This window comes from Stylophora pistillata, chromosome 2 (genome assembly GCF_964205215.1).
Source record: "Stylophora pistillata chromosome 2, jaStyPist1.2, whole genome shotgun sequence".
In the NCBI taxonomy this organism is placed as follows: domain Eukaryota; kingdom Metazoa; phylum Cnidaria; class Anthozoa; order Scleractinia; family Pocilloporidae; genus Stylophora; species Stylophora pistillata.
In genome coordinates this window covers 44,367,378-44,382,878 of record NC_142520.1, presented here as the reverse complement: position 1 = coordinate 44,382,878, position 15,501 = coordinate 44,367,378, and the positions used below count along the sequence as shown (strand labels likewise).

At 35.7% G+C, this 15,501-nt stretch overlaps 2 protein-coding genes across 2 annotated transcripts in view; one reads left to right on the top strand and one right to left on the bottom strand.

Annotated features, from left to right (window-relative positions):
* The window catches only part of LOC148739746 (uncharacterized), a 47,698-nt gene extending 44,250 nt beyond the window's left edge, over positions 1–3,448 (bottom strand). The window contains exons 1-2 of the mRNA XM_088750055.1: positions 3,196–3,448; positions 2,561–2,675 (exon numbers count right to left, since the gene is read on the bottom strand). Of these exons, the coding sequence (XP_088606181.1) occupies positions 2,561–2,675; positions 3,196–3,433 (353 nt within the window). The 5' untranslated portion in view covers positions 3,434–3,448. The remainder of the gene's footprint in view (positions 1–2,560; positions 2,676–3,195) is intronic.
* The window catches only part of LOC148739741 (NAD-dependent protein deacetylase Sirt6-like), a 170,772-nt gene that overhangs the window by 131,487 nt on the left and 23,784 nt on the right, over positions 1–15,501 (top strand). The gene's annotated exons all lie outside the window — the stretch shown is intronic.

Genomic DNA, 15,501 nt, shown 5'->3' with positions numbered 1-15,501 from the left:
GCGGTTTGTTAAATTTGGATTTGATAATCTTTTTACAATATCTTACCTCTTCAGGCATGTGTTCCATGAATTTATAAACAGCTTTCTCGCCACGATATATTTGAATAGGTTTCGTATACTTGTCATCGTAAGTGCAAACAACTTTGTAGCCATATCCACAGTCAGTATGTTTTTGATAAGCTTCAGTGAAAGATTTTACATCAGTTTGTTGACAACCTTGGACTTTTTCGGTTATTGCTTCAAAGTCAGCGTAGATTACAAATGGAAGTGGTAGTTGCTTATGATGATTATTGAATTTTAATATGTTGTGGTCTTTAGTCGGCATCTTAACAGCTTGAACTCCATTGATTAGGAGACAATTAGCTTTGTGGTCAGTTAAAACTCTTTCAGAACTAAAACACTGTAAACAATACATACAGAAGTGCTTTCTCGCTTTATGTTTAGTTTGGCTATACATAAACCTATTAAAATCTTTAATTAGTATGTAATGTGAATTCTTATTTTCTTCTGTTATTAATAAAAGATTCATATGATTTTTATTCGTTTCCTTACTGATGTATATTGGGTATTTTTCTTTATTCTTATAACCAAATACGTTGACGTTGATTTTATTTTGTTTTTCAATCTTGTTGATTTGATTAATAGTCACCGGAAATTCAATTCCTGTGTAATCTAATTTCTCAACAAAAGCTCTGTCAACTTTTTTGATCCTCTCAGGATACTTCTCTTGTGGATTTAAGTGTCTTATATGGCACCAACGGAAACATTCATTATCTGTATTTTTCAGATTGATCAAACCTTTCATATAATGTCTAAGTTCTGATGGAAGTTCAATGTAAGATGAACCTTTGGTTGGATTATATTTCACAATATTTATGTAGTGATTATCAACTGATTGAATACGCCAACCAGATCCTTCAGAAATCCATTGCGCGATTTGTAATATTATATGTTCTTCTGTTAATTTTAAAGAGTCTACTATTTCTGTTCCATTTATTATTGTTTGGGGTTTGCTATTAAAGTATGCCGTTTTTGTTTGAACTTCATCACCAATATGTTTCTCAAAGGTAATTTTCATCGTCTCTGTGAATTTGAAACCTTTCATTTTGCCTAATACCTTTTTAAGATATTTACCAACAGCTAATCTTGTGCTTTGCATTTGAAGTAATGGATCTTTATCATTTTTTATGTTTATTTCATCTGATTTAGTATATCCTTTCAAAGCCTTATTTGTCTCATTGATTTTTGTTCTTGGTAGAGGAACAGGCTTTTTTGTTCTTGGTAGAGGAATAGGTGGTTTGATAATGTTTTCTTCATAATCTTGAGCCATCTGTTTCACATTTTTGAACTGTGGAGCGAATTTAAATTTACGCTTCAATGTTTTGGGTTGATATTTTGGAACAGGTCTTAAATTCATGATTATATCAACTAGTTGATCCTTTGTCAGATTCTGTAATTCGTTTCTATTCATGTCTATATATTGGTTAGATAATTTTTGTTTCATTTGATTTTGTGTATTCAATATTTCCAAAGTTTCCTTCATATTTTGTAAACGCGAATTTTCTTTAAGTGTATTTTGATTTTCTGTATTCAATATTTCCATAATTTCCTTCATATTTTGTGAACGTGAATTTTCTTTAAGTGTATTTTGATTTTCTATTTTGTTTAGAATTTCCATAATTTCCTTCATATTTTGTTAACGTGAGTTTTCTTTAAGTGTTTTTTTTATCAAACTTGTGAATAATAAGGGTTGATGGTAATACAAAACAGTTTGATAGAGCTTCATTTTTCACTATTTTTGGTTTTATAGAGGGTGAAAATCAAGTTGTCCTGAGCCTACCGAAAATGAATCGCTGCGAATCGGTTGAAGAATGATATAAATTGCTTTGGTAAAGCTTGATTTTTTACCATTTTTGGTGTTTTGGTCTGAGAGCCCCAAGTCCTATACTACTAATATATGTCCTCCATGTTGTTTTGTGCCGCACGAAACTTGGCTAAGACCTACCTAGATGAACCATAAGCAGCCTTTACTGAACTGTACTAAGTACTAATTAAGTATATCATGAGCTTCTTTGACCCACTTCACTAAATTACTGCCACTTGCAATGTAATGTAAAGGCTCCGACTGTACGATGTCCGATTTATCGCAATAAGCAAACCTTTCATGATCAATGTTCATCTTATGTTTTTCAGCTACTCGCAGGTCTTTAATATACGAGATTTGTGGCATGCGCATTGCACATAACAGCTCATGGGAGAGGATCAACTCTGAGCGAAATGCTTTATTCTGGAGCCAAATGTTTCCAGGTTATTTTCTTTCAAAGACCCCAAGAGGTTTAACCCAATTCTGTGTTGCAGATTGTAATCCAAATGAAATCCCATGACTTGACCATTCGTTGTGTTGCATGCAAAGTAATCCTTCGGAAACCTGTTGGCCTGAGTCCGATTACAACTTGAGAGGCATTTCTTTGGGAGGGAGACATAATGGGAAAGAGAGGCGACTGAAGCTTTCTGTTGGCTCTATTCTCCTTCGGTTTTAAACTGGTTTAATTATACTCACAATTTTACCGCAGCGAGTGGAACTTTCCATGGAAATGAAGAAAGTTTTTTTCCATTACAATTTACAATTAAGATGGTTCCATTGAAGGTGTTACATTCACAAGGATCTGGGCACTCTAAATATGTGAGACGAAAAACTGTTAAAATGGAGGTTTTCATCGAAAGCTTCAAATTTTAAATAGAATGAAACGTTATCTTGAATGTTAATTTGCTAAGGTAGACAACCACTGAAGAGGTAGATTCTAGCAATTACCTTAAAAGTAACGAGCATGGTTTAGGATGGGGAGATCAAAATGAATCGAAAAGCCCAAATTAAACCTCAGGGGTTTAACTTAAATTTTTCGAATTCGGCAAACTCTGGAATAACTTCTTCTAGTAGTGAATTTTTCTTAAAAGCCATGAAATAGCCATTTGAGAAGAAAAAAATATATATATTCGGCGTATGAATTTGACATTTCCCTCTCCTTCCATTTGTGTGTTCTTTTTTTTTCTTTTTAGAACAACCTCGTCAACATTTGACAGGGACAACAAATTGCTTGCTTGGAAAAGAAAAAAAATTGAAATAATACACGCTAAGACAATCCAATTATGAAAAAACTGACACAGTTCTCCTGAAAAATTATGAAAGCAACTCACCTTCAATCCTGAGGCTGATCTCTCTCTTTAATATCTTTTCAGCTCTTCGTACCTCGCAGCTGTAATTCACATTGTTTTCTGTTGTGACAAGAAGCTCGTACTTTACACTGGTACTGTTTTGGACAACAACTCTGTTTTTTCTCCATACAATGTATGGAGCTGGCGCACCTTCCACTGGGCACCACAAGCTGGAGTTTCTCTTCCGAGATACAGACTGCGTCTTCGGTACTTCGAGCATAATTGGTGCGACTAAACAGAAAGATGGATCAGAAAAAAGTCTATAAAAGTAATTAATTGTAAGAGCAATCTTAATACAGTATACTGGAATAGTAAACCATGAAAATTATGAGCATGAAGTAATTAAGACATTCTGCGTGCATATTTAAAAAAGATACTTTAATTCTGGCAAAAGTTATTGTTCAGGCTGAATTAATATAGGAACTCTATCTTCCTCTTTTACCATTTTTTATATTTCGCTCTGCCTGTTCGACTGTTCGTGTTTACCTGGGAATTGAAGTCGTTTAACTAGCAAATTATGATAAGCTCTACTACAGAAGAAAACGTACGAGTGATATCAGAGTTATTAGAACCACTTAATACGATTTGATCTATATTAAAAGGCTAGTTGTCGTTCTAAATAATTACAAAAGTATAAGAAGATAAACTCATGCCTTTTTCATTCAGGGATCTACCAGTGAAGAATGCAGTGAAATTATAGCGATTATACGGAAAAAATTTCAACCACATGTATCGTCCACTGGCCGAAAGCTCTATGCCAGTTCTGTACTCCCCACAGAATACACCAAGAGCATTGGCTGTCTGATTGTTACCATCACGAATCTCAAGATAGAAACCCCCCAGACATGGTAGTGGAAGGTTTGGTGTGTTGCTTATGGTAAAGCGCAGTTGCACGTAGTTCCCTTTTGGAACCCAGAGAACATGTGTTTCCCTAAACCGAGGGACTCTTTCCCATCCTTGTACTCGCAGAGAATACTTCAACAGAACTGCGACAACTGCAAGAAATCAATTATTTAGTTTACACCAAAAGAAATGATAGTTGACATAAAGAATTGCTAAATGATAAGGACCAAGAAAAGTCTGCTAGGGTCACACTCATTATCTCCCTTCCTACGCACTAACACTACCCGTAGGGCTCCTTTCTGTTCCCATCAGACAACACTGTAGTGTACATCGTGATAGCCAACACTTTAGACAACTATTGTGTACGACTGAAGTGCTTACAGAAAACATGGATGAAACTCCACTTGACCATTGAGAATACCATCACAATGTCTTCCACTTCGTTTGCTGAAGAAGTAAAGTTTAAAGTACTAAATTTTGTCCTTTTCCCCAACTTTTTAATTCATACACAAGTTCTCTTGAGTAGAACTCCTATCGAGTTGGTGATCTTACTTCCATAGATCCATGAGCAGTCTTTCCCTTTCCGTTAAAGTCGAAAAACTTATTAACAAAGAAGTGATATAAGTTAGTTTCGTAAGGGTCAACTAAATGTAATTCTGAAGTGAGAACATTTATCGAACCATTTGTTTTAACTTTCCTTAAATTTTCTCTACCAATGTCTGTTTAAAAAATAAATAAATAAAAAAAAGATAGGTCACCGCGCTTGTTAAAGAGATGTGATGGGCCAAACATACATTTATATCTGTACTGACACTAATCACGCGGGTCATTTCATCGGTTCCCCGTACATTTTCCAGTAGCTAAAAGCAAGAGTTTTTGAAAACCACTTGAAAAGAACTTGTTGGAAGAAATTCTCGAGAGTACGTACCAATTTTATATGTAATTTGTGGTAAAATCACGCAATTTTAAACGCCATCGACTCAAAACGTTCCTAGACTCGTTGCTTTCAAGGTCATAATTTGCATCCTCAAGAAACGGGCTTCGTGCACTCTTTTAGCTACATCATTTTTCCCTTCGATTATAATTATTATTTTTTTAATTTCTCAAATTTAAAGGGGATAACTTGTACACTAAGATTTTGCAAGATTTTGGTCCATTTATTGAGAAACAATACCGTGTTCTAGGAATGCGCGCACGTTTATTTGCCTGATTACATGATTTTTATGCACAGTACGGGATGCTCAGAGCAATGCTGTGTTAGATATTGGTTTTCCTTTGTTTATCAAAGCATGAACTTACTCCGTAATAGTCTTGAGAATAAAAGAAAGGTGTTTGAATTAAATCTGGTGCTGAAAGTGGAACAGAAGAGCTCAAACAGACAAACATAAATAGTGCAACCATAAAATATTGGGCACTTCAAATTCAGTTGATATCATTTGCATTCACCAGTTTAAAAGGCCGATCTGTGTGTCTTCAACATTTCCCTTTCTTATTCCATGATTATAATAGTAGAGGGACAAAGTTTCGCATGGAGTATTTCACTGGTAGCTCCATTGATTTTGATAAGTAAATTAAGTCATCACTTGGTACCGTATACCGTAAAATATACAACTTGCCCAAAGAAGATCGGCTCTGTCACCGAAGGACTAACTGCCTTCCGTGCAATTCAGTAAAAAACACATCTAAAGCCATCTCTTCTAAAAAAAAAAAAAAACACTCCATGTCAAAATACATACAAGAAAAAAATAGAGGGGTATTAACATGAATTTCTCTTGTTCACATTTAGTAGTACACTTTAGTTTCAAAAAGTTATTTCGAAATTTTAATTCACGTCTAATCTATTGACAGAATGTTCAACTTACGACCACCATCTTCGAGAAGTTGTAACTCAGATCCAGAGAGACATTTAATACACCTTTGCATGACTCAACCATTAGGAAAAAGGAGCAGAAAAATAAAAAGCATAAAAAGCTATACAAAGGTCAGAATCATTTTATTCCTTTTTTTCATCTATCACAAAATTGTTGCGCTTGACGATGAATGCGTTAAATCCAACTCGAACCAACCTCAAATTACTTACAATATGGGTATTTACTTTTAGCAAGCGAGAACTTTTCTGAAGCAATGTGCAGCTAGAGGCGACTGGTCAATCCTAAAAGTGGTTCACGAAATGAAACGCTATAAAATAAACAGTATTGTTTTCCCTTTTAATTCAAATGAAACAACAGCATTCTTTTCTTGATTTATAGCTAATTGACTTTCAAACCGTTTGCAAAAAAATATTCTTACATTTAGCACTTATTTAATCTTATTCAGGTACTATTGTTCGGTTACCTTTTGCTCTTGTAATTATACTGAGCCAGAGAAAAAAGATCAAACTTGCTTGCTTCGGATTGTTGGTGAATTCTAATACACTTATTGATTATTTTAGAACGTTGACGTGGACTGACTACCCGCTTCGACGCCTTCCTTTGTTGTGACTAGGCGTCTGCTCGAAAATGTTCTATTACTGAAAGCAAAAATGATATGTTGATGACTTAATCTTACTAAAGGCTGAAGTACTTATTTTGGAATTCAAAATCTTTCAATGTGGATACAAGGCAAACATTTGAAATGCATACTTCAGAAAGACTCTAGAAAACTGTTTTTATTCAAATAGGAACAGATGTTCGTGTATGTTTAATTCCTCCACGAAAGAAAAGATGAGTAATTGCGAGGTGCTCATTGAATTTAGTAAGAATAAGGTTCCTGTTAAAAGAACTACCTCTCATAGTCCATAAGGTGTTTTACAACTTCCTGACCAAGAAAATCAATGGGATGTTTAAAGTTTTGGAAGACTTAGCAGAGTACACGCGCTGTCAATGACAAATTGTTTCCTTTTATCCCGAATGTTTTAACACCGTGTAAAACGCATTTTAATGCGCAACTTACAGTTACTGAGATTAAAAGCGAAAAGGTATACAATACCGGTTGTGGTGGAATTGGTGAAGAAATATGTTATAGGTTCAACTGTTGTAAAAATACATTGCATATTCATCAACAGGATGAACATCTTTAGTGACAAGTTAGTCATGATGCAAGAAAGATGGCTAACCGCTTTCATAAAAAGACCTCGTAATAAAATAAGTGGGTAATTGGGTTATTTATTTGCCTAAGATGTATCTGCAGCAATTAGAAAACCGTTGTAATTCTTTCTCTTTGGCAAAAGAGCGGCCACTGCTCCTTCGAGCGGCAGATGCTCTGATCTCTTCTCTTCTTTAATTTGCATGACTTCAAAATAAACCAGTCATCTTTTCTTAACCTTTTCGAGCTACAACGTCGCAAGAAATCTATTCTAAAGCATTCTTTGATTATTAGGAAAGTTTGAGAAACGTCAGTTTTGCAAATTTTTTTTGTCCAACTGAATGCTCTTCAAAATAAACAGTCTCTTAATGGTTGCATCCAACCGACCGGTTACATTGTATTGGAAGTAGAAAGAGAAGTTACACTTTGATCACTGCACTGTACTAATTGTTGCACACTATAAAATCAAAAAACGTGTCGAACGTTTTTGATATAAGGGAAAATATTTGTCAAATGAGTTAATATTTTCTCTCAAACATGCTTTCCTTACTTCTTCCAGCCTTCCCCCTTAATAACAGAAGGTATAAAGGTTTGATTTCAAAATTTTAGGTAAATCGAAGAAAAGCAATATTTAAAGTTTTTCTTTTTCAAATGATCATGTCCGTTACTCGGTGAAGACAATTTTCATCGTTCACAAACTGACTGCTTGATGACATTTGAGTTCCAATTTTCCGCCGGTTTGCATAAAATTTTAGCATTTCCAATGTAAATTACCGAATGGAAAGTACACATTCTTGTGAACTATTTCCGAGTGTCTTGCCACTAATGGATTACCGAGTGTCTTACCACTAATGGACTACCGAGTGTCTTGCCACTAATGGACTACCGAGTGTCTTGCCACTAATGGACTACCGAGTGTCTTGCCACTAATGGACTACCGAGTGTCTTGCCACTAATGGACTACCGAGTGTCTTGCCACTAATGGACTACCGAGTGTCTTGCCACTAATGGACTACCGAGTGTCTTGCCACTAATGGACTACCGAGTGTCTTGCCACTAATGGACTACCGAGTGTCTCGCCACTAATGGACTACCGAGTGTCTTGCCACTAATGTACTACCGAGTGTCTTGCCACTAATGGACTACCGAGTGTCTCGCCACTAATGGACTACCGAGTGTCTTGCCACTAATGGACTACCGAGTGTCTTGCCACTAATGGACTACCGAGTGTCTTGCCACTAATGGACTACCGAGTGTCTTGCCACTAATGGACTACCGAGTGTCTTGCCACTAATGGACTACCGAGTGTCATGCCACTAATGGATTACCGAGTGTCTTGCTACTAATGGATTACCGAGTGTCTTGCTACTACTGGACTCTGATGATGACCTCCGCACAGTTTGTCGAAACGTCAGTCACTACCATCGACAACAGTCCTTCTCAGGACTACACTCACCCGGACGATCACACTACACTTTCACACTTACTACTAATGATTTGTGTCTTTGTCGAAGGATCTGGACTCTTCCGAGTCTATCATAAATGATCCTGAATTCTCAACATCATTTTTCCTAAAAATATACCGATTTTGGTAAGGAGAAATGCGATTTTGATCGATCACGTGAAGGGCTATGTCAAAAAAATAAAGGTCTCAGGCATTTCTAGGAAAAGAAAAATCAGCGAATCGAGGTACGTTGCTTTTAAAAAGTCCGGGAGCTAGAATATTTAAGATATTGTGGTGACAACCATAGCAAAAATAAACTCATCGAAAGGATCGACATCTGTACAACCAAAGAAGCTAATTTGTTAAGAACAAAAAATTTCTACTGCTTTCAAATCTAACATTTCTACCGTATTGAGAGCGACAGATATGATTAAACGAAAGGCATCTTAAATATATAAACACTACCACAAACGGCACAACGAAGTCCCGAAATACTTACTGAAACGTTTTAGCATTCTGAAAAAATGTAGTAACAAGTTCGATTGTTCTGTGAACGAAATGCTTTTCATCAGAGACCTAAAACCCACTCTGAACGTGCAAAGCGATTCAATTCGCGCAAAAGTATTTGTATAATTAGCTCCTAACATATTTATGCTAACTTAGTGTTACACCTTGCCGCAAATTTTGTAATTTTTATTTCTCCTTGACAATGGCGTCATGATGACACCGAAACGTCGGTTTTTATCGTTAATTCTCTCAGTTCTCACTAAAAGACCACTTAACAACGTACCGAAGTGAGAAACAAGAATTTTAATGTAGTCACTGAGCTATTAGCTTAGAATTCAGTTACGAAATGAACCGCTAAAAAAATAATTCAGATACAATGAATATATGAAGTTCATATATTTTGAACTACGGTATTAAATACGTATGATGCACGATCCTCGCAGTAGAGAGCGCTATTTATGCAATAGCGAAAATCAGACCTGAAAATAATCAGGCCTGTACGGGATTCGAACCACTGACCTCTACGATACTAGTGCAGCGCTCTACCAATTGAGATAACAAGCCAACTGGGAACAGGTCGTTAAGTTGATTCGTAATAAACCCGTGATGATAAATCAGATACAATGTATATATGAAGTTCAGATATTTTGAAGTGCGGTATTAAATACGTATGATGCACGATCCTCTCAGTAGAGTTCGAATCCCGTACAGGCCTGAATTTTTTCAGGTCTGATTTTCGCTATTGCATAAATAGCGCTCTCTACTGCGAGGATCGTGCATCATACGAAAAAATTAATTGGTAATTCATGGCGATCGATAACAAATATATTTTGATTCAAATGCATTGAGATAAATTTCCATAAGCATATTATATTCCTCATATCAGACGAAAGCAAGGCCTGCAACAAGGAGAACTCTCCACATTCCATACCTTGTTTGGTGCTTTACAACCTCTAAACAAATATAACGGTGCTTTTTTATTTCTTTTGAAACGCTGAACAAAATCCTAACAGTTGCGCAAATTAAAATATTGTATTCGTATCGTGTATTTATCATATGAAGTAAAAAAAAATGGAGAACATGGTATGAATTCTCTTTCTTATCAACAAACTGCCTCTTATTTCGCCTGTAGTGTTTTCTATGATATCTTTAGAATTTTGAAATACATAAATTGAAATCCAAGCGTTGTGGATTAGTTATCCTTTTATCCACCAATCAGCTGTTATTTTTTTCTTATTTCTTACAAGCTGCCTGCTTCTTGTTTTGTTCTCTGACGTAAGTATTATTTGACTTTTTTATTCGATCAGTTTGATCGTTTTCCAAACTTCTCAACACCATTGTTCTTGACAATAAAGCGATGTTAGTGGGGGAAATGAGATTTTCATGAATTAGTTAAAGTTTTGTCATAAATTTATTCAAGTTTCACTAATTTTTGTGTTGTCCTTGTTTTGACAGCTAGCTAGGCGTAAAATGCACATCTAGAGCATAGGTCACAGATACTCTGGTCAAAAACTGAGAGAAATCAACTTGATTAAACATACTTCGCTGTGAGGAAATATTTTAGAAGCTATGTTTAAGCAGAACACAGAGCATATATTCATAAACAAGATCGACATCTGTACTGATAGTGTGGATATCTAGCAATAAAAGAAGGAAAGCTCGCCGCGTTTGGATAAAAAGAGCTCGTAATAAAATAGCCAGGTTATTCATCAATTTCAAAATTCATCAGTAATTCGAAAACCGTCACTATTCGTTCTTTAGTGGCAAGGAATGCCCATTGCTCTTTAAAGAACAGATGTTTCGATCTCTTCCCTATAATTTTGAAATGCATAAGTCATCTTGTTATATCATTTATGGTGCGAACGTCGCATGAAACTATTAAAAGTGTTTTATAAATTTTTAAGATGTAGAAAAGCAGGAGAAATGTTAGTGTTGCAATTTTGAGGTCTAACCAGTCTCGTTATTCTCATAGCCAATCCGCTTTAGTTTCTATAACATATATTGAAGATAGAAGGAGAAATTGCACTTTGCAGTGAATGTTTCATGGCACATCATCAAAGAAATTACAAAGAAAAAAGATTTGTATGCATTATGCGCTATCTATATGTTCAGGTAAAAAGAATAACAGATTTAGGATTTTTTTTTCCCCCACAGATAGACTGCTTTAATTTCTTTTTCGTCTGTTGTTTTACAATTTCTTAATGAGTGGTAAACTTTTACTTTTAATAACTGTATGTCCGTTACTCTGTGAATATCATTGTTTTATAGTTTACAAACTGACTGCTCCATGTCTAATTTTCGTTCATTTGACTTTCAAATTTACGTCAAACTTGGAAAAACGCAAAAGAAACATGTTTCCTTTTCGGTAGAATTTCCATTTCCATTGTAAAGTATCTCCACAAAACACACATTCTTATATGTCGAAGAATTCAGACCTTTTCTATGTCGATCATTATCCTTAACTCTTACTATTTTTATTGCTGAAATATACCGGCTTTGGTAAGGAAAAATTTAATTCTGAGAAATAATATAAAAGTGATGAAAGAAAATATTCATGTTTCAGTTATTCCGTGTCTCTGTTCCGCAGAAAACGACGGCGTAATATGCATCAAAGGAATAACATGAGAATCACAAACACTAAGAAAAAAATGCAAACCATGCGGGAGATAGAATAGTTCGGAATAAATATTGTGATAAATTTATCAAAAGTATCGACATCTGTGCAGCCAAAGAAGATTATTTGTCATCAACCAAAAAATGCCTATTACTTTTAAACCTAATTTTTCTAGAGTATAGGAAGCGAGAGGGAATTGAATTAAACTAATATATAGGAAAATAACTGAAAGTAATAAAGCTCTTATGTTTAGTACCTGAATGTTGATTGTCCCTTTACTCTGTTAGAAACTGATCGCATTTATCTGCATATTAAGCAGAAGAGAATTAATCCACACAGAAGTAAAGATTTTTACACCTGTTGTTTTAAATAAATACAAAGTTAAAAGAGAAAAACTTATATCACATATTTCGTTCAATTCGTTCAAGCCACGCGTCCAACTTAAAGAATGAAATTAAATCGTTATTTCGTTTTCCTCACTTTTTAGTTTCTAAAAAATGAAGGAAGTCTGGAAGAAAGTCTGGAATTTAAAACATTGCGAATGTCACCCCATACTTTAAAGGAAGGAGGTTCTTATAGAAACAAAATCCGATATACAGACAGCCATTACAATTCCGAAATCGGAGTTTTCCATCGTACGCTCCATCCTTGCTTCTTTGGAATTTTTTACCACCTACGAATGGTCATAAGTTAGTCTATTACCGGCGGGGAAGCGTTTTTCAATCCCCCCTGCATGGTTCCTAATTAATAGCCCCGTCATGGGTCATTAAAACGTATTCCCGTCCGTTGTCATCTAACAAGAACTTGAAACTTTGCTTCGTCAACTGTCGTAGACCTTCGCGTCCTGGACGACACCAGCACAAGGTTATGTGAAGCCAGATATTCCGTAGAAGATCCCAAGGATTATCTCTCAGGATTTCATTTTACGTCTTCATCTTTTGGAAATCTGCTACTAGAATTCGAGGTTTGTGTTTTGAGTTTTCTTTGTTCTCGCGCCCGTTTATTAGCTTTATCTGACTCCGGAGGAGCCTGTTTGACGCTTGGAAATCGGGAGATGACAAAACACGGAGCCCTATTCCATGGAGTAGGGCTCCTTGTTAAAATACTTTATAAACATGGTAAATCGTTTCGCTGTACATATCTTAATGTATTTTGCGCTTGCCAGCTCTATGATTGTCACAGTTAGACACAGTCCACGAAGTGACCGCCATCTTGAATTGAACATTGAACTGCTGGCCACTTCAAATAGAAGGCTTAAATGTAATCCATGAACGTTTTCGTTGATAGGCCGAGTACCATCTTTATTTATAATCATCAAGAGGCCAAAAGTACGGTCATCCTTCATTCGGCAGCAGGTATTACGTCTTTCAAGATACTTGTTTAGGTAGGGCGTCTCTAAGAGGTTTGGCGTTCAATCTATTAACAAAAGGCCTCGTGGGTTTCGTAATTGTGTGAAGCGATGAGGATAAAAGCCAGGACAAAAAAAGTAATTCGTGTGTTTAAACTGACCTTCTCTTCGCCTTCTATTTGTAGCGTAATAAAATTGAGACATGCAAAGAAACAAAAAATAAAAACACCGATGGGTCAGTAAATAATCCGACTGGGCAATTGATTTGGAAAATGTAGTAAGTTTAAATATTTTACCTCGTGCAGAACTCGAAACAGTGAGTTTTGTTCATCGTATCAAGTTTTTTTTTATCTTCCAGTCAAAGAAGTCATTACACAGCGCGAAAACCAAAATGGGGGAAGCTGTAAGACTGAGAGCCCCCTACCCCCAAAAAATTGGGATGGATAGAACTTTAATTTGACAATCGGTGAGCGGGAAAGCTCAAAATGTATTTACTAAAAATATGTACATTTATAAGATTTACCATGTTTATGAAGTATTTTATTCGACCACTACATGATTTTGAGGGGTACTCCATTGAGGTATTCCATTGGGTACTCCATGGAGTAAGGCTCCGCGTTTTGTCATTTCCCCTTGGAAATCTGTGCCTTTTGATGTGGAGATATCCCCTGTTAAATGGCGGATTGTTGAGGTATCTTTCAATTGCACTTCGCAATCCAAGAAGGGATGACCTTGAATACAATGCACCATGTTTTGTTCGTGCTTCTGTGTAAAATTAGCGGAGATTTAGGTCAAACTCTTTGTTGTTGGAGGTTCTTGGCCACTTTTTTTTTCACTGCACCAAGCTATTAAAAAAACGGAAAAAAAGGATGTCATATAAAAAAAAAAGACTTTTATCGGTGTTTTGGTGTTCATTTGCGAGAGGAAGTTGTAGTTGTTGGTTAGAAACGTGTGTGTGCTAGCCAATCTTGAAATTATCCACTTTCATTGATTGTCTTTTTTGGCGAGAAGATCAAGCAAATGTGCGCCCGCCCTATTCGAGGTTTTCATATTGTATTTATTATATTTTTGCAACAAAAAAACTCACCTTCGAAAACTCGGATAGCCCATTTGGTGAATTTTTTGGTTTTCTTTTTTTGTGCTCTTGTAATATGTCGTCTATTGCGGCACTTGACATGTTTTCAAATCTTTGCTTGTTTAAGTTGCCGCCTCGCTCATTGTTTTCATAACTTACTAACGGGTAGGTCGCACTATTATTGACAATAGCCTCTAAATCGATGGACGCTAATAGCTCGTTTTATCTTCGTCTTCTAGGTCGTAGAGGACATCTGGGTCGAATAAAAACCCGAGAGAAAAGTTTGAGATTTGGTCCGCCATGTTACAAACTGGCAGATAGCTCCACAACTTTAACTCCATGTTCTCTTTTAACAATAGAGTGTCAGTCTGTCCAGGAACTATCGGCTGATAGTTGTCCCGCGAAAATTTGATGTTCGTAAAACAGATATTTGCCCGAGAAGCGAAGCATCGAGGGCAAATATGCTAGTTTTAAGAACATCAAATTTCTAAGGGGCAACTATCAGACCGATATTTCCGAGACGTAAGCACTCTGTTGTCTTTATTGTTCACCACTAAATTTTCTTCCGCGCGCCAGTTGATAAACAGTCAAAACACACTAAATGCAGATTGATCAAACATTTATTCATGCGTACAGCCTGTCACAAATGTCAATAATTAGCAACCGTACCGTTTACTAATTAGTATTTACTGTTTTACTATTATTTCATGGAAAATAAAAGCCAATTTACACAACCTGCATATAGCATTAGCTAGTCTTGGCGGGTATTAGTAATAAATAAGTAAATACTACACATTGTAAGCTAATAAAAGAGATTGCATTACTACTAAAATATTACTGCAGTTGTAAGTTTTGCATTAGTTTACTATATTATGAGCTAAAAGATACGTACAGTTGTCATACAAATTAAATACAATAAAATTACTTTTAAGTTAAAACAAGACGAGACATTAAAACAAGACATTGTACTCGTACATTTGCTAAATGATACGTTATACCTGTCAGAATTGAAAAGTCACTGTTTTTCCGATCTGCCTAGCTTCGCGGTCGTCAAACCATTCAAAATTTTTCACGGATGAGTACTACCTTACCGAGTATTTTCCGCGGACAAGCACTATGGGCTGATAGCGTCACGTGATCAATTTAAACCAATAACAATCGGAGAAAATTTAGTGGTGAACTATACATACATAACATACATAAGCTTTATTTATACACGGTATCAATTTCATTAAATATATCCTCTTCCATCGGGCCGTGTGTAACTTAAATATGCAAATAATCATTCATAAGCAATCTAAAACGAACACTATTTCTACTAATTAATATAATTATACAATCCTCGCAGTAGATAGCGCTATTTGAGCAATAGCGAAAAATCAGACCTGAAAAAA